General features: G+C 45.6%; 1 protein-coding gene across 1 annotated transcript in view; it reads right to left on the bottom strand.

The window, feature by feature from the left end:
- The window catches only part of LOC145343975 (ADP-ribosylation factor GTPase-activating protein 2-like), a 58,153-nt gene extending 38,342 nt beyond the window's left edge, over positions 1-19,811 (bottom strand). The window contains exons 1-11 of the mRNA XM_080190566.1: positions 19,738-19,811; positions 18,852-18,970; positions 18,213-18,285; positions 17,580-17,711; positions 17,099-17,179; positions 16,908-17,019; positions 13,012-13,068; positions 11,823-11,875; positions 7,404-7,522; positions 5,391-5,522; positions 4,853-4,978 (exon numbers count right to left, since the gene is read on the bottom strand). Of these exons, the coding sequence (XP_080046692.1) occupies positions 4,853-4,978; positions 5,391-5,522; positions 7,404-7,522; positions 11,823-11,875; positions 13,012-13,068; positions 16,908-17,019; positions 17,099-17,179; positions 17,580-17,711; positions 18,213-18,285; positions 18,852-18,970; positions 19,738-19,809 (1,076 nt within the window). The 5' untranslated portion in view covers positions 19,810-19,811. The remainder of the gene's footprint in view (positions 1-4,852; positions 4,979-5,390; positions 5,523-7,403; positions 7,523-11,822; positions 11,876-13,011; positions 13,069-16,907; positions 17,020-17,098; positions 17,180-17,579; positions 17,712-18,212; positions 18,286-18,851; positions 18,971-19,737) is intronic.
- Between the last annotated feature and the right edge of the window lie 202 nt (positions 19,812-20,013).

Raw genomic sequence — 20,013 nt, 5'->3', positions numbered from 1 at the left:
GATCAGAGGATTAGATAGGGTGGACAGTGAGAGCCTTTTTCCTCGGATGGTGATGGCTAACATGAGGGGACATAGCTTTAAATTGAGGGGTGATAATTATAGGATGGATGTCAGAGGTAGGTTCTTTACACAGAGGGCGTGGAATGCCCTGCCTACAACAGTTGTGGAATCGCCAACTTTAAAGGGCATTCAAATGGTCATTGGATAGGCATATGGATAACATTGGAATAGTTTAGGTTAGAAGATCATTAGATTTGTTCCACTGGTCGGCGCAACATCGAGGGACGAAAAGCGCTGTAATGTTCTATGTTCTTATTAGGGAGAGTCAACATGGTTTTGTCCATGGTAAGTCATGTTTTGACCAATCTATTAGAGTTTTTCAAGGAGGTAACCAGGAAAGTGGATGAAGGGAAGGCGGTGGATGTTGTCTACCTGGATTTCAGCAAGGTCTTTGACAAGGTCCCTCATAGGGGGTTAGTTAGGAAGGTTCAGTCGCTAGGGATACATGAGGAGGATGTAAATTGGATTAGACACTGGCTCAATGGAAGAAGCCAGAGAGTGGTTGTGGGGGATTGCTTCTCTGAGTGGAGGCCTCTGACTAGTGGTGTGCCACAGGGATCGGTGTTGGGTCCATTGTTATTTGTCATCTATATCAATGATCTGGATGATAATGTGGTAAACTGGATCAGCAAATTTGCTGATGATACAAAGACTGGAGGTGTAGTGAACAGTGAGGAAGGTTTTCAAAGCTTGCAGACGGACTTGGACCAACTAAAAAAATGGACTGAAAAATGGCAAATGGAATTTAATGCAAACAAGTGTGAGGTATTGCACTCTGGAAGGACAAACCAAAGTAGAACATCTGGGTAAACGGTAGGACTCTGAAGAGTGCAGTTGAACACAGGGATCTGGGAATACAGGTACAGAATTCCCTAAAAGTGACATCACAGGTGGATAGGGTCGTAAAGAGTGCTTTTGGTACACTGACCTTTATAAATTGGAGTACTGAGTCTACAAGTTGGAGTGTTATGGTAAGGTTATATAAGGCATTGGTGAGGCCGAATTTAGAGTATTGTGAAAAGTTTTGGTCACCTAGTTACAAGAAGGATGTAAATAAGGTTGAAAGAGTGCAGAGAAGGTTCACAAGGATGTTGCCGGGACTTGAGAAGCTGAGTTACAGAGAGAGGTTGAATAGGTTAGGACTTTATTCCCTGGAGTGTAGAAGAATGAGGGAAGATTTGATAGAGGTATATAAGATTTTGATGGGTGTAGATAGAGTTTTCCACTGAAGCTATAGGGGAGGGAAAAAACCAGAGGCCGTGGGTTAAGGATGAAAGGAGAAAAGTTTAAAGGGAATATTAGGGGGCGCTTCTTCACGCAGAGAGTGGTGGGAGTGTGGAATGAGCTGCCGGATACAGTGGTAAATGCGGGGTCACTTTTAACATTTACGAAAAACTTGGACGGGTTCATGTTTGAGAGGGGTGTGGAGGAATATGGTCCAAGTGCAGGTCAGTGGGACTACGCAAAAAATGATTCGGCACAGACAAGAAGGGCCAAAAGGCCTGTTTCTGAGTTGTAATTTTCTATGGTTCTATGGAGGATGGCCTCAACCGGGATCCTGGGTTCATGTCACTCTATCTTAAACCCCATGACTTGCCTGGACTTGCAAAATCTCACTAACTGTCCTAGCTGGACACAATACACATGACATACCCATGCTTAATGCAATCTCCACTCACATTTTCTATACCTACAAGATTTGATTAGCTGTAAAGACTCCCATTCCAATCATGATTCTGTAAATTGAGTTTGTGTCTTTATTTGCCCTGTTTGTGAACAGACCTCCCATTCACCTGACAAAGGAGCAGCGCTGTGAAAGCTAGTGGCGTTTGCTACCAAGTAAACTTGTTGGACTTTAACCTGGTGTTGTGAGACTTCTTACTGTGTGTACTCTGTTTCACAGAGATGTGGCTCACTCCTGCTTTACTGGACAGTGCCCAACAACCAGAGGGTTTCTCAATCCACCAAATGGACCATTCAGCGGCCTAAGGCAAGACTAGGGGAAGTGAGGTCTGCTTCCTAATCAACACCTCGTGGTGCCTAGACATTACAACACTGGCAACTTTCTGCTACACCTAGAATGCCTGACACTAAAATGCCACCCCTACTACCTTCCATGGGAGATCACCTCCATTATCCTGATGGCAGTTTACATCCTACCCCATGCAAATATGAAGATAGCGTTAGACGAAATATACACCACTATGAACAGCCTTGAGACAAAACATCCCAAGGCCTTGTTTGTCGTGACCGGGAGCTTCAATAAGGTCAAACTCAAGAGTGTACTACCAAGTTACCACCACCATGTCCCCTGCTCCATCAGAGGTTCAACATCCTAGACCACTGCTACACAAATATCAAACATGCTTTCTGCTCTATCGCCCGCCCACACTTTGGCTAATCAGGCCACAAGGCTGTACTCCTGCTCCCAGCTTACAAGGAAAAACTGATGCAGGAGAATCCATCAAAGAGAGTCGTGCAATGTTAGTCTGAGGAATTGGATAATCTCCTACGGGGCTGCTTGGAGTCAGTGGACTGGTCAGTATTTAAAAACTCTGCGATCAGCCTGAACAAATACACCCCTACAGTAACTGACTTCATTAGTAAGTGTGTAGAAGACTGTGTGCCAAAGAAGCAAATCTGTGTGTTCCCCAGCCGGAAACCATGGATGAACAGAGATATTCACTGCTTGCTGAAGTCCAGGTCTGAAGGCATTCAAATCAGGCGACACTGACCTATACAAGAAAGCCAGATATGATCTAAGCAGATCTATCAAAGATGCCAAAAGACAGTACCAGACCAAGCTAGAGTCCCAGGCTAGCCGCACCAACTCCCGCTGATTACGGCAAGGTCTGCAAGACATAACAGGCTACAAGTTGAAGACATAAGATCATCGGCTCCAACGCACCTCTCCCTGCTGAGCTCAATGCATTCTACGCCCGTTTTGAGCATGAGGGCAGCGACAGCATATCCTCCACTCTGGAAGCCCTGGATGAACTTGTATCTGGGGTCACTATTGCAAATGTCAGAGCAGCTTTCTTGAAGGTTAACCCACGGAAAGCAACTGGCCTGGATGGGGTACCCGAATGTGCACTCAGATCCTGCGCAGATCAGCTGGCAAAAGTATTCACAGACATCTTCAACCTCTCTTTACAACAATCTGAAGTCCTTATCTGCTTCAAGTAGACAACCATCATCCCGGTACCTAAGAAAAACCAAGCAGCGTGCCTTAATGACTATCGGCTGGTGGCTCTGACATATATCATTATGAAGTGCTTCAAAAAGTTAGTTATAGCACAAATCAATTCCAACCTCCTGGACTACCTGGCTACACTATAGTTTGCCTATGCCGCAACCGGTCCACAGCAGACACCTTTTCCTTGGTCCCGTACCCAACCCTGGAACACCTAGATAACAAGGACACCTATGTTAGACTCCGATTTATTGACTACAGCTCAGCCTTCAACACTATTATTCCCATGAAACTCATCTCCAAACTCCGTGGCCAGGGCCTCGGCACCTGCTCTGTGACTGGATCCTGAACTTCCTAACTCACAGAACACAATCAGTAAGAATAAACAACACCTCCTCCACAATAATCCTCAACACCTGTGCCCCACAAGGCTGTGTTCTCAGCTACTATATTCCTTGTACATCTATGACTATGCAGCCAAATTCCCCTCCAATTTTAAAGTTTGCTGACAACAACACCGTAGTGGGTCGGATCTCAAACAACGACAAGATAGAGTACAGGAATAAGTTAGAGAATCTGGAAAACTGGTGTGGCAACAATAATCTCTCCTTCAATGTCAACAAAACGAAGGAGATTGTCATCAACTTCAGGAAGCATAAAAGGAGAACATGCTCCTGTCTACATCAATGAGGATGAAGTAGAAAGGGTCGAGAGCTTCAGGTTTTTAGGTTCCAGATGACCAACAACCTATCCTGGTCCCTCCATGCCAACACTATAGTTAAGAAAGCCCACCAACACCTCTACTTTTTCAGAAGACTAAGGAAATTTGGCATGTCAGCTACGACTCTCACCAACTTTTACAGATGCACAATAAGAAAGCATTCTTTCTAATTGTATCACAGATTGGTATGGCTCCTGCTCTGCCCAAGACCGCAAGAAACTACAAAAGGTCATGAATGTAGCCCAATCCATCACGCAAACCAGCCTCCCATCCACTGACTCTATCTACACTTCCTGATGCCTCAGCAAAACAGCCAGCATAATTAAGGATCCCATGCACCTCAGACATTCTCTCTTCCACCTTCTTCCTTTGGGAAAAAGATACATAAGTCTGAGGTCATGTACTAACCAACTCAAAAACAGCTTCTTCCCTGCTACTGTCAGACTTTTGAATGGACTTATCTTGCATTAAGTTGATCTTTCTCTACGCCTTAGCTATGACTGTAACACTACATTTTGTACTCTCTCGTTTCCTTCTCTATGAACAGTATGTTTTGTCTGTATAGCATGCAAGAAACAATACTTTTCACTGTATGTTAATACATGTGACAATAATAAATCAAGTCAAACCAAAGAGCAAAAACTGTTACTGGCTCCAAGAAGATAGGACAACCAATTTCATCCAGCTCCAGTCACAAAACCAACCTCAAGGGTGGCACACTTCCAAAAATTCAGATTGAATTGAATTGTCACCAATATAAATATCAGGGTGTCGTGTAGTCAGTATACATGGGAACAATATAGATGACGGGATATTGTATTTATGACATATATTAACACTTTCTGCAATAGACGAAACCATGAATAAATAGGACATACATTGGTGGTCCAGAGGCAAAAGCAGCTTCCTCCAACATGTTGAGTTTTGAGTGGGACGATTTGGCTAACACTGGGTTCTCCTGTTCGATAGTTTGCATCTCTGCCAGGATTGAATGAGCTACTGGGCTGGGTAGAAAAGGAAAGACAGATCAATCTCTGGAGTGAGTCAAATCACTTGATGCAAGATATGTGGGCCCTGCATGCCAATGGCTGGAGGACCATGTCAAATAGCACATCCCTTCAGCTGGTTACAACAGACCGAGTACTGATGGCCATCAACCTGCCCCATGCTTGCAAAACTCACATGATCATGCTTAATGTTTGTTCTGATTCCACAATTTAATAGTACTTGCATGAGCTAAAAATTGCACTGCAAAACCACTGATTATCAGTTATAAAGGACTGTTCTCCTTGCCCTCCCCGGAAAGGCTAATTACCCCCATCCCAGTCACTCCCCATTCTTCCAACCCACTCCCTGATTTCATTCTATCTGCTGCCTCAAAACCATAGTAAAGGACGTCCAGGCCTAATAACGTACCCCCTGCCACCCAGGCCCATTCCAAGTCGCTCCGCCTGCTGTCGTTTCTGACCCTCCAGATTTTGTAGCCTCTTCTCCTCCACTTTACGATTGATCTGAAGCTCTTGGTAAGCCTGGCGCATAGAGGTGACACTGGGTAAGAAGTGAGAGAGAGATATGAGAGAGAAGTATACAAGGTAGGGGAGTGACAATCAGTCAAGCAGCATCTTCCCACAGTGAGTCAAACATTAAAAGTACTGCATGACTACATAGCAGTGCAGCTATAATGTAACACGGACAAGTATTTACAGATCACAACTGGAGAAGTCTCCAAGCATCATGTCCAATTCTGGGATCATACTTCAAGGTGGATGTCAAGTTGCTCAAGAGATTTACTCAAATGGGGCTGAGGAACTTCAATTATGTGGAAAGGTTGGAGAAGGTTCAGAGGGAATTTAGAATGGTCTTCACAGAGTCGATTGGGAGAAACTGTTCCCATTGGTGGAAGGATTGAGGGCCAGAGGATCCTGATTTAAGGTCATTGGCAAAAAATGTAAAGGCAACAAGAGGAAATATTTTTTAACACAGTGAAATGGTGAGGATCTGGAATCCACTGCCTGAGAACGCGATGGGGGTTGGATCAATTGAAGCTTTCAAAAGGGGATTTGATAATCATCCCAAAACAAAAATGTACAATGCCAAGGAGAGATGGTGGAAGAATGGGATTAGGTGAATTATTTCTAAAGACAGCAGGCGCCCAGACAATGGGCCACATTTTGATTCTAGGAGACACTGAGAAGTTGGGATGACTTTCCTTAGAGCAGAGAAATGGAGATATAAATTGAGGTATCCAATATGATGAAGAACTTAATAGAGTTAAAAAGGAGAAACTGTTTCCAATGGCAGAACGGTCAGTAAACTGGAGGGCATGTATTTAAGGCTCCATGAAGTATTTCACAAGCTGACCCCAGTATCTATCTCCTGTGTCCTCAATAAAGGTCATTGACCACTCTGGTTAAAACAGTTAATCCAACTGAAAATGAGGCTAATATCACAAAGAACCAGTTGCGAGTGTCCTGATGAAAAGTCACAACTTGAAATAAATATTAATCCTGGCCCAGATCTTCTGGTCTCTGGATTGTTGGACTCCATGGGTCGTGATGTGTTGACCTCTGAGGGAATTAACCAGAAAGTTTAAACTTCCCATAGCCTCTGCTCCCTGGAACCTTCTAAGAACATCTCCAAATAAAAGCTGGAGTCGGGAGACTTCGGACAGTTCTAATGTACTTGCCCAAGGAATGTTAGACAGAGAAACTCAAGTCCAACTCCTGGGTAATTACAGAATTGTCCCTCCAATCATTTCACACAGATTTCCCCACTCCCAATTCAACCCCTGGACCATTTCCTGACTCGCCCTTCTCACCACATTAACCCCCAACCACCTATTCAATCTGCACAGACTTCACCACCTGACTACCCTTAACCTGACCATCCCTCACGACCTGCCGCCCAACTCCACCGAACAGCTTACCCATGCACTCATGCATTCGCTAATATTGCCATCAGACATATAAACTTCTGATAGGTAGTACCACACAGAGGGGCACGTACTGTCTTCCCCGGACTTTATGCCACTGCAATGGCACTCTCTGATGGATTATACATTCCACTTTTCTGAGGAAACCAGGCTCAGAAGGCCTGGCCAGATATGTGAAGCTGTGATGGGGCACAAAACAGTAGTGAGAGCAGTCCAATGGTGACTGTCACTTCGCGGAAGTTCCAGTTCTCTATTTCTTCCCACAGTTGTTGCCAGACCTGCTGAGTATTTATAGCTTGTTATCTTTGGAAAGGTGTTGGGAATTGGGCTGGCTGGGTGTGGACTGGGATGGGAATGCAGGAGACTGAAAGATCACTGCTGGTTCATTCTTGTGTTTTATCACGCTCCTTCTGATACCGTGCTCTCCCACCCCAACTTAGGGACTGCCCTACAATGTTAAGGAAGCTATTTGTGCTCTGGTCCTGGGGAATACTCACATTGACTCCTCGGCCTGCTTCCTGGCTTCGGCCACCTGCTGCTCCATTACTTTGTCCGCTACCTGTGCCTGCCGCTCAATCTCACTGAAGCTCTGGCCGCTGACCTTCTGAGCACCCAGCTGGAAGCAGAGCAGAACACGGGCTCAAGACTGGATAGCCTGTGTGGTTGGAGGATGGCATACAATGGTGTTCTTTTGGGGTAAGTCTCAGGACCACTGTTTTTTTATGATATATATAAATAAATAAATACAGTGCAAATTTCCAAAATTAACCAAGAACAAAAGCTTGAAAGTACGGCAGACATTAAGGAGAATACCAGACTCCTGCAGTAGGACATTCACAGACTGGAAAATAGGCAGATAGAATTTGAGAAAGAGAGAGACAGAGGTGATGCATTTTCACAGATGGGAGAAGAGGCAAAATATACAAACATTCAAATTAGGAGCAGAAGTAGGCCACTTGGCCCTCGAGCTAGCTCTGCCACTCAATAAGATCATGGTTGTTTCGACTGTAACCTCCCATCCACCCTGATAACCTTTCACCCTCTTGTTAATCGAGAATCTATCTCGTTCAGCCTTAAAAATATTCAAAGACTTCTGAGGAAGAGAGTTCTAGAGACTTGCAACCCTCAGAGAAAATAATTCTCCTTATGGTGACACATTGGTTAGCACTGCCACCTGATAGCCCCTAGGTTTGCTTTCGGGCTTGGGTGACTATGTGGAGTTTACACGCTCTTCCTGTCTTTGTGGGGGTTTCCTTCGGGTGATCCAGTTTCCTCCCACAATCCAAAAATGTGTATGTTAGGTGGATTAGCCATGGTAAATTGTTCCTCAGTTTCCAAAAACGTGTGGTGAGGTGGATTAGCCAGGGCACATGCAAGTGATTATGGAGATGTTTGGGGAGGGCGGTGGAAGGGGTAGCTTGATAAGATGCTCTTTTGGAAAGTTCATGCAGACTCGATGGGCTGAAATGGCCTCCTTTTGCACTGTAGGGATTCTGTGAGTGACCCTTTATTTTTAAACGGTGACTCCTAGTTTTTGATTCTCCCACAAAAGGAAACATCCTTTTCACATTCGTCCTGTCAATACCCTTCAGGGTCTCAACTGTTTCAATCTATATGCCTCTTACTCTTCTAAACTCCAGCGGATACAAACCTAGACTTTCCTCACAAGTGAACCTGCCCATTCCAGTTACTAATCTAATAAACTTTCATTGCCACTTAAACAAAGAGACCAATACTGTACGCAATATTCCAGATGCAATCTTACCAATGCCCTGTAAAACTGTATAACCTCTCTACTTCTGTATTCAATTCTCCTCACAATAAATTATAACATTCAATTAGCTTTCCTAATTACTTGTTTTACCTGCATACTTGGTTCAAATATGGACAAAACAGCTGAATTCCAGAGACTAGGTGAGAGTGATTGCCTTTTGGTATCAAGGCAGCAGTTGATCAAGAATGGCACCAAGCAGCCTGAGTGAAACCAGAATCAATGGGAATCAGGGGGAAAGTCTCCACTGGTTAGAATAATACATGGCACAATGGAAGATGGTTGTGGTGTTTGGAGGTCAATCATCTCATTTCCAAGACATCACTGCAAGAGTTTCACAAGGGAGTGTCCCAGTTCCAACCATGTTCAGCTGCTTCATCAATGATCTTTCATCCATCATAAGGTCAGTAGTGGGGCTGTTCTCTGATGACTGCACAATGTTCAGCATCATTCATGACTCAAGTAATGAAGCAGTCCATGTCCAAATGCAGCAAGACCTGGACAATCTCCAGGCTTGTGCTAAAAAGCGGCATGCAACGTTCACAGCACACAAGTGCCAGGTAATGACTGCCTCCAACAAGAGAGAATCTAAACTTCACCTCCTGATAGTCAATGGAATTATCATCACTGAAGCCCCCACTATCAACATCCTGGGGTTTACCATTAACCAGAAACAGAAGCGGATTAACCAAATTAACTCTAGCTCTAAAGAGTCATTTGGATTCAAAACATTGACTGTTTCTCTCACCACAGATACTGTCAGATTTGCTACATTTTTTCAATACTTTCTGTTTCTTCTTCAGATTCTGTTTTGCTTTCATATTAATATCCAGGCTTGGGCCGACAAGCAACAAGTAACAGTCACACTACACAAGTGCCAGGCATAGGCCATCTTCAACAACAGAATCTAACCATTGCCCCATGACATTTAATAGTATTACCACTGCTGAATCCCCCACTATTGACACCCTGGAGGTTACCATTAATCAGAAACTGAATGGACAAGCCATATGAATACTGTGATCACAACAGCAGGTCAGAGGCTAGGAATCCTGTAGTAAGTAACTCACCTCTCTATTCCCCAAAGCCTGTCTACCATGTACAAGTCAAGAGTGTGATGGAATAGTCACTCCCCGCTTGTGTGGATGAGTACAACTCCAACAATATCCAGGACAAAGCAGCCCATTTGATTATATCCAATCCACAAACCATATAGTGGCAGCTGTGCATACCATCCACAAGATGCACTGCAGGAACTCACCAAGGTTCCTTAGGCAACACCTTCCAAACCCATGACCACTACTATCTTGAAGGACAACAGCAGCAGATATCTGGGAACACCACCACCTGGAGATGACCCTTCAAGTCACTCAGCATCCTGATTTACAAAAATATCATCGTTCCTTCATTGTCGCTGGGTCAAAAATCTTGTTATTGATTCCCTAACAGCACCGCGGGTGTACCTACACCTCAGGGACTGCAGCGTTTCAAGGCAGCATCTCACAAGAAAGCTCCCATAAATAAATAAGAACTAACTTAGTGTGATTCTATACTAGGACATCCAGATTTCTCTACATATCAGAGCTCTGCAATCTCTCACCATTCAGATAAGTTTATGTTTACTTTTCCTGCCAAAATGAGAAATCCCACATTATGCCCCACTTGCTAGATCTTTATCCACTCCCTTTGTAGCCTCGTTGTCCTCTTCACAACTTACTGTCCTATCAATCTTTGTGTCATTCGATGAGGCTATCTGAAAAAGCTATCTCATTTGCTTCACTCCCCTGCCCTCTCCCCATAGCCTGATCAATTTTTTCTCTTTTCAATTCATATCCAATTCCCTTTGCAATGTTACTATTGAATGTGGCTGTGGCACCTTTTAGGCAGTGGGCTCCAGCTCAGAACTTAGCGTCAATGAATTTTTGGCCAATCACCTTAAATCTGACTCTTCCCATTACCTACCCTTCTGCCACTGCAGTTTCTCCTTATTTACTCCATTTAAACACCTTGCGATTTAAATGTCTCTGTAAATCACAACAAGTCCCTAATAAAACTTAACAGCACTGTAAATCTAAACCCTCAATTGGCCCTCCTCAGCTGGTTATCAATGACCAGCTGGTCATTAATCAACGCTTCTCTCATTCTGATCTGTAGGTGGAGAAATTTGCTCTAACTTCCAACTCTGTTCAAAGTTAGTGAATCTTGTTCTGTTGCCCTGTGCCTTGTCAATGCCTGAACTAGACAATTTCCATGGGAATTAAGGGAAAAGGCCATGCATTTATATATCATCTTGGGGCATCCCAAAAGACCTTACAACCCCAAGTGTTGCATATGCGAACTACACAGCTAATGATGTTGATTGAGAGGGAAATATTGATTGGGCCACCAGAAACAGGAGAAGAGCTTGCTCCACAATTCAACACAATCCAATGATTGAATGTCCTATTCTTAAAACTATAACAGAGATACAGGTCTTTTCACTCTTACTCAATCGACAGCAATAGTCCAAATGCCCCATATCCCCTATCCGTCTATCTAACACCTGTTCACAAATGTTGACATTCAGTGGCTTCAGTCACTAATTCTGCTCTCACATCTCAATCTTTGCCCTTTCACCAGAATATCCATGTCCTACCTGTTATTTCAGAGCTCATGGCTCCTTCAGCTGATCGAAGGCAGCTTCTTGCAGAGAAGATTAAGGGATGACTTAATCAAGGCGTTTGAAATAAAGTTTTCTGTGGCTGGGGGTCAGTAACCAGATGATGCAGATGAGTTTTAAATGCAGATTCAATAGTAACTTTAAAAGGAAATACTACAGATCATTGAAAAGAAGGAATTTTCAGGGCTGAGGGAAGAGTGGCAGAAAATTGGATAGCCCTCTTTCTGTACAGGAGTTCTTTCATCCTCTATTTGCCACAGTCTATTCTTCAGCAAAATGAAGTGAGACTCTTTCTGTCCAACTCAGTCCCTTTGGTCTCTCTGTTCTGGATTCTTCCAGACAGAAGCTGCACCAGACAGTCCCCACTTTCACTGTCTGCACAGAGTCAGTACCAGGGTAGGTTCAAGAAGACACTGTACAGAGTCAGGCTGAAGGAGGCAGCACAGGGCAATGTGAAGAGTTAGTTCATCATCTGCTTTCACTCACCCTCTTCCTGGCTGTCATCGGTTTCTTCTTCCCAATAATACTGGGTTTCAGCTCTGGAAAAGAAACACAGATTAAAAAAGGGTTAGAGAAGGCAGACGGGGGCTGTCAGGGGAACCTAGTCATTGCTCAGCACCTTGTGAATGAAGCACCCACAGACCCCAGCGTTTACCCCTCTCTCCGGTGCCCAGCTCTCACTCAGTCCAAAGCTCATGCAGATTAGTCGGTAGTAAGAATGGGATAGCCAGTGGAGGAGAGAATTAGACCTTACAAAATATCATTGAGCCCTCAAGTGCTACGCTGGTGATTGTTTGGAAAATGTGCTTCCTCCCAATTTCCTTCATTTCCCCCAGTCAGCATCTCCTTCTATTCATTTCTTATCTTTACTGAGCTTTCCTTAAATATAAAAGCTGCACAGTGGCACGGGGGTTAGCACTGCTGTCTCACAGTGCCAGGGATTTGGGTTAAACTCCGACCTTGAGTGACTATCTGTGTGGAGTTTGCACGTTCTCTCTGTGTCCTCGTGGGTTTCCTCCGGGTGCTCTAGTTTCCTTCCACAGTCCAAAGATGCTCAGGTTAAGTGGATTGATGATGCACGATTGTTCCTTACTGTCCAAATATATTGAGGTTAGGGGAATTATCAGGGTAAATACAAGGGATTACAGAGGGGATGGGCATGGTTAGGATACAGATTTGATGGACTGAATGGCCTCCTTTTGTCACTATGATCCTATCGATGCTATTCATCTCAATTACTTCCAAATGCTCCAAGTTACTTCCATGCTCTAGATGTAGAAGACATGAGCTCAGGTCCCAGTACAGCAGCTGGGTGAGTTTACATTCAATTAATTAATAAATTGGGAATAAAATGCTAGCTTCAGTAATGGTAACCATGGAACTAGGACTGTTGTAAAAACCCATCTAGTTCACCAATAACCCCATCTGGGCAACTTGTGACTCCAAACTAACAGCAACGTGGTTGACTCTAACTCAGTCGTGGGCCTCTGCGGCCCAGAGGCCACATCAGGCCCACATGAGCTCTGAGTGCAACGCATAAGCCATTTGTTGACCGTTGCATGTGCACAGGATTGCCACATTCCACTGAACAGGAGGGGAGCAGCTCAGGCCCACCTGACTGGGAGGTGGGAGGGGAGAGAAGAGGTGCTCAGGCCTATCTAACAGTTGTTCTTACCTAACGTGGTCATCAGCGAAGCAGAGAGGTGTTTTATGCTGGGTCCTTGCTCAGATTCTGTAATAGAGGAATGTGTTAATGGGATAGTTTTATCCAGTATACTACAAATGTGAGCGGCCATCTGCAACCCCCCCGACATCACCCATCTCCATGATCACAGAAGGATTCATACAGCCAATATGTAAACACACTCTGGAATGGTGAAAGAGTGCAGCCAGAATGGGGAAGAAGGCCACTGCTGCATTTTAAATGAGATGGCACTGGATGAAAGCTGTTCACTACTCAGAGGCTCACACTGTTAGTCTAAAAAAACAACAAAGTACAAGTTTTACAGCATCTTTCACCTCAATGTCCAAAGTGGTTAACTACTGTAACACAGTATTCATGGTAGCCAATTCCATTTATGCCGCGCTCCCTCGCGACCCACCCAACGGTGCCGTGCTCCCTCGCGACCCACCCAACGGTGCCGCACTCCCTCGCGACCCACCCAACGGTGCTGCGTGATCACGTTGTCCTACCTAGACCAACTGCTTGTATCTCTCTATTCCCCTCCTGTATATGTGCCTATCCAGAAAAGTCTTGTATGTCGCTAACGTATCTGCCTCAACCACCTCACTTGGCAGTACACTCCAGGCCTCCACCACCCCATATAAAAAACTTCCCCCACACATCTCACAGAAACCCTACAGTGCAGAAGGAGGCCATTTGGCCCATTGAGTCTCCATCGACAACAGCCCCATCCCAGGCCTTATCCTCACAACCCCACACATTTACCATGCTAATCCCTCTAACCTACACATCCCGGGAGATGAAGGGACAATTTAATGGCGAATCAACCTAACCCGCAAATCTTTGGACTGTGGGAGGAAACCGGAGCACCCGGAGGAAACCCACGCAGACACAGGGAGAATGTGCAGACTCCACACAGACAGTGACCCAAGCCTGGAATGAAACCTGGGTCCCTGGAGCTGTGAGGCAGCAGTGCTAATCACTGTGCCATCATGCCTCGCCTGAACATTCCACACCTCATGACTGTCATTTCTGCCTTGGAAAAAGCTCCCCACTGTTCACCTTATCTACGCTCCTCATAATTTTATAAACTTATATCAGGTCGCCTCTCAGCCTCTGTCTTTCCAGGGAGAACAATCCCAATTTATTCAATCTCTCCTCATAGCTAATACCCTCCATACCAGGCAACATCCGCTAACCTTTTCTGCACTCTCTCCAAAGCTACCAAGTCCTCTGGTAGTGAGGGGACCAGAATTGAACACAATATTCCAAATGTGGCCTAACCTACTTTTTTATATAGCCAACATAATTTATCAACTTTGATGTTCAATGCCCCGTCCAATGAAGAGAAACATGCCATATGCTTTCTTCATCTCCTTTTCTACCTGTGCTGCCACTTTTAAGGACCTGTGGATCCCAGTTCTGTGTGTCTATGCGCCTGATGGTTCTGCCATTTATTTTATAACTCCCACCTGACTTGGATCTACCAAAATGCATCAGCCTGCATTTATAGGCTGGGCGAATGGGCCAGGAACTGGCAAATGGAATTTAATGTTGGCAAGTGCGAGGTGGTCCACTTTGGTAGGAATAATGGTAGGAAGGACTATTACTTACGGGGCGAAAAACTGCAGCAGGCGACGGTGCAGAGGGACCTCGGGGTCCATGTGCATGAGTCGCAAAAACCCAGCCTGCAGGTGCAGCAGGTGGTCAGGAAGGCTAATGGGATGCTGGCCTTCATAGCGAGGGGGATTGAATATAAAAGTAGGGAGGTCTTGCTGCAGCTGTATAAGGCATTGGTGAGGCCGCAGCTGGAGCACTGTGTGCAGTTTTGGTCGCCGCACTTACGCAAGGGTATTTTGGCCTTGAAGGGAGTGCAGAGGAGGTTTACTAGGCTGTAACCGGAGTTGAGGGGGTTGAGCTATGAGGAGAGGCTGAATAAACTAGGCTTGTACTCGTTAGAGTTTAGAAGAATGAGGGGAGATCTCATTGAGACATATAAGATGATGAATGGGATGGATAGGATAGAGGTGGAGAGACTCTTCCCGCTCAGAAAGGACAGTAGGACTAGGGGGCACAGCCTCAAGATAAAGGGGGGGGGGGCGGTTTAGAACGGAGTTGAGGAGGAACTTCTTCACTCAAAGGGTGGTGAATCTCTGGAATTCTCTGCCCATTGAAGTGGTGGAGGCTGCCTCGCTAAATATTTTTAAGACGCGGGTTGATAGGTTTTTGATAAGCGAGGGGATTAAGGGTTATGGGGAGAGGGTGGGAATGTGGAACTGAGCCACGACAGATCAGCCATGATCTTATTGAATGGCGGGGCAGTCTCGAAGGGCTAGATGGCCTTCTCCTGCTCCTATTTCTTATGTATGTTCTTATGTAAATTCCATCTGTCATTTCTCCGCCCAATTTTCCAGCCTGTTGATATCCTGCTGTATTCACTGACAATCTTCATCACTATCCACAACTCCAGCAATCTTTGTATCATCCGCAAACTTGCTATTCAAACCAGTTACGTTTTCTTCCAGGTCATTTATATATATTACAAACAGAAGTACCACCGCTGATCTCTGTGGAACACCAGTAGTTCCAGACCCCCATTCAGAAAAACACCCTTCCATCGCTACCCTCTATCTTCTATGGCCAAGCCAAGCCTGAATCCATCTAGCTAGTTCAATCTTGATCCCATGTGATTTAACCTTTTATACCAACCTACCATGAGAGACCTTGTCAAAAGCTTTACTAAAGTCCATGTAGACAACTTCCATAGCCCTTCCCTCGTCAATCATTTTTGTCACTTCCTCAAAAAACCTCAATCAAATTAGTGAGACATGACCTCCCTCATACAAAACCATGCAATCTGTTGCTAATAAGACCATTCAGTTCCAAATGTGTATAGATCCTATCCCTAAGAATCTTCAACAATTTTGTTATCACTAACACAAGCTCATTGACTTATAATTAGCCAGATTATCCTTGCTACCCTTCTTAAATGACGGGGCAACATTGGCTATCCTCCAGGGAACTTCATCTGTGGCCAATGAGGAAATAAAGATTTCTGTTAGAGGCCCAGCAATTTCCTCATTTGTCTTGCTCAGTAATCTGGGATAGATGCCATCTGACCCTAGGGATTTGTCTACCTTAATGTTTTTAATACACCTAACACTTCTACCCTCGTCATGGTGACTTGTGCCAGTGGGTTTATATGCCCCTCCAAGACACCATCACTCAACGTGTCCCTCTCCTTTGTGAAAACCGATGCAAAGTACTCATTAAGGATCCCACCCACTTCCTTTGGTTCTATGCATAATTTCCCTCCTTTGTCTTTGAGTGGACCAACTCTTTCTCTAGCTACCCTCTTGTTCCTAAACTATGTATAAAATGCCTTGGGATTCTTCTTAATCCTTCCTGTCAAGGTCATTTCATGACTCCCTGTTTGAGTTCTTTCTACTTTCCCTGTATTCTTCAAGTGGTTCATCTGTTTTTAGTTGCATAAACCTTATTTTTTTTTAAATTCATTCGTGGGACATCACTGGCTGGCTAGCATTTACTGCCCAACCCTAATTGTCTGAGGACAGTTGAGACTCAATCACATTGCTGTGGCTCTGGAGTCACATGTAGGCCAGAATGGGTAAGAACTGCAGATTTCATTCCCTCATGCATCCTTTTTCTTTTTGACTAGACTCACAATTTCCCTGGTCATCCACAGTTCCTGAATCCTGCCTTTCCTGTCCTTCCTTTTCAGACACATGCATATCCTGCACTACAGTCAACTGCTCCTTGACAGAATGCGAAGGGCCGCAAGGAAAAGACAAAACAGATTCCCAACAAAGGCATAACGGGCCAAATAGCCTCCTTCTGCGCTGTAACCATGCTATGAATGTACCTACCACAGGGTTTGCTGCCATTCTTGCTCTGTGTCTTGGCTGTCTCCACTAGCTCTGTTAAATGCTCCTTGCTGCTGTTCTCCGATTGCAGACTGCTCTCCCAATCAGCAGTGCTCTGAGGGCAGTACACAAACAATCAGAAAACTCTTACCCTGTGGACCAATTGGAAAGGCTGCAGTCTAGAGGACACTCACCTGAGAGAGCCCCACAAAGAAATCTTTCTCGTCTTGGCCTAGCGATGGGCTTGGTGAAGTGCTGCCTCCATCAATCCACAGCTGCCAGAAGGATGAAGGATCAAAGTTAAACAGCGTTAAATAAGCAAAGCAATGGCGGGCGCAGTGAACTGCACGAGATACCAGTGTGACTGAATACTACAGTGACCCCACTGCCTCACCAACACCACCTTGATACAGCAACCCCCCCCATTCCATGACTGAGCAACCTATTGATATAGTGAACTCTGACCCCCACCAAATCCGCTATGACACAGCAAACCCCACATCACCCAGTGACCCCAACTAAGGACAATGTATTTCTCCCAACTCAGGGATCTTGCCAGTGATCTGGTGTGCCACCAAAAACAAGCTGATGGCCCAGCCTATCACCACCATCCAACCTAGTACCACCACAACACACTGCCCCAAAAACTACCATTGTACAAACCTAGTGTCCTACCTCTGTGCCGTATTTTTCCACAGCAGCTATGGCTGCTGTCCTGACTTTCTCTCGATACAGCTGAGCTACTCGGTTGTTATATTTGGTATTTGCGTCCTTTGTCATGCAACCATCGTGGCGGAAAAAGGCTGCCTGAGAGGCAAAGTCAAAAACAATCCCTCAACATCCAGTTCAAACTCAAAACAAACACACAAGCAAAAAAGAACTAGAGCTCATTTCAAATTTCTCAATTCATCCCTGCTCCACACTTTTTATATGTGACAGCAAGATCCACAGTGCAGATCCACACAGCACTATATCTAACAGCATCCTTGCCAGTTGGGGCAGTGGGAGTGCTATGTGTCACTGCATTGCTGTTTCTAATACCGTGCTGTACCTGTTCTGGGAGTGTTTTGACAGGAACAGGGTAGAGGGAGCTTTACTCTGTATTTAATCCCATGCTGTACTGTCCTGGGAGCGTGTGATGGACAAGAAGCTTTACTGTTTCTAACACAGCTAAAACTGCCATGCAAGTGATGTTAATTAATGCCCACAGCATTGTACACACAAAAGAGAATTTATGGGAGAACTAGTCCCTGTGCTGAGCGATTCCAATTGCAAGAATGGGAAACCTGGAAATGGTGAATCACTTACCGCAGTTGCATTGCCTCCCACCTGCATACACCGCAACTGGAACCAGCTCCAGTTTGAATCAAGCTCAGTAGATCTGCAGAAAAAGCAGCAAAATACAGAATAAAAATATCAGGACAAGAACAGCCCATTGTACCAGGAAACACAAGCCAGGAATAGGCCAACTGTACCATGGAACCCGAGGTGTGAACTGGCCACTGCAGTGTGTGCAAATTAGGGCCCCAATTATGGTAATCATTCACTTGTGTCATGCAGACCTGCTGCTCCATGACTCCCCCCCCCACCCCTCCCCACCCCCCCACCCCTCCCCCTCCTCACCCTCCCCCCCCCACCCCCCCCTCCACCCCACTCCTCCCCCACCCCCCCCCCCCCCCACCCCTCCCCCCAGCTGATGCTGGCATGTTACTCTCAGCACAGGGACAGGGGAGCTGACCACAGAAGCCCTCCCTGCTGGTGCATCCAACAATGAATTAACTGCACTCAGGCTGCAGATGTCATTTGGGCTCAGTACTAGTTTCAAAATCTGCTTCTGAACCCATCTGAACCAATAGCAGATCTGTGCTCCTGGAATGATGGATATAAGCGACACGAGCTGTGATCCCTAGAGTGCGTATCCCTGCCTAGTCAGCATATACCCCCTACCTGATGAAGCTAAGATGAACTCCCAGTGAACGGTGGATTCCAGAGCAGTCAATGCACAGGAAGATCCCGTAGGTAACACTGGCCCAGCTGGGATTCTTGGCACCACAGTCGAAACAGCTCTGCATAATGAATATAAACATCAGAGACAGAAGATAAAGCTAGAACACTGTCCACCACCATGGAAAGCGGCTAGAGGAGGTGAGGAGTTTATCATAGAATACCTATTGTGCAGAAAGAGGACAATCAGCCCATCAAGTCTGCACCAACAACAATCCCACTCAGGCCCTATCCACATTACCACATATTTACCCTGTGAACCTCTCTGATGCTAAGGGGCAATTGAGCATGGTCAACCAATCTGACTCTCACATCTCTGGACTGTGGGAGGAAACCGGAGCACCCAGAAGAAGCCCACACAGGTATGGGGAGAATGTGCAGCTCCACACAAACAGTGCCCCAAGGCCAGAATTGAATCCAGGTTCCTGGCACTGTAAGACAGCAGTACCACTACTGTGCCATGATGTAGAGATACCAGCGTTGGACTGTTTACACACAGTAAGAAGTCTCACAACAGCAGGTTAAAGCCAGACAAGTTTATTTGGCAGTAAACCCACATGCTTTCGGAACACTGTTCCTTCGTCAGGAGAGTGGGGAGTTCTGCTCAGAGACAGGGCAGGTAAAGGGCACACACACTCTGTCAGTCATGGGTGTGACAGATAAATACACCATCCAATCAGCTCCATCCCCCTGTGGGCGGGCCCACCACCGTCTGGTCAGTAATGGTTAAGTCCAGAGGGGGCGGGAATCTATGTTCCTCCCACTCCCGAGCCTGATCCCGGGGTTTCAAGCCTGTAATGCCCCAATCTCCCGCTCCGGCCTCTCTGACCTTATTGCTCTGTGTCGCCCGCAAACGCCGAAACACAGCCTGAATCGCAGCTTTGCTCGGCCCGTCCGCCATGACACCGGAACCGAAAAGGAAAGGAGCGGCGCATGCGCCAATAGGAAGATCCGAGTGCGCATGCACCCAGCAGAATAGGCATCTGTACATTTATATAGCGCCTTCCAAAAAAAATTAGTTTTTTTTCTGCTCAGCTTTGTATCATCAGCAAATTGTGATAACTATTCTCTGTCTCTTTGTCAAAGGTTCCAGCACTGTTCTTTG

This window comes from Carcharhinus amblyrhynchos, chromosome 6 (assembly GCF_965287045.1).
Source record: "Carcharhinus amblyrhynchos chromosome 6, sCarAmb.v2.hapA, whole genome shotgun sequence".
Classification (NCBI taxonomy): domain Eukaryota; kingdom Metazoa; phylum Chordata; class Chondrichthyes; order Carcharhiniformes; family Carcharhinidae; genus Carcharhinus; species Carcharhinus amblyrhynchos.
Note: the sequence above shows the minus strand (reverse complement) of the source record. Positions and strands in the feature narration are given on the sequence as shown.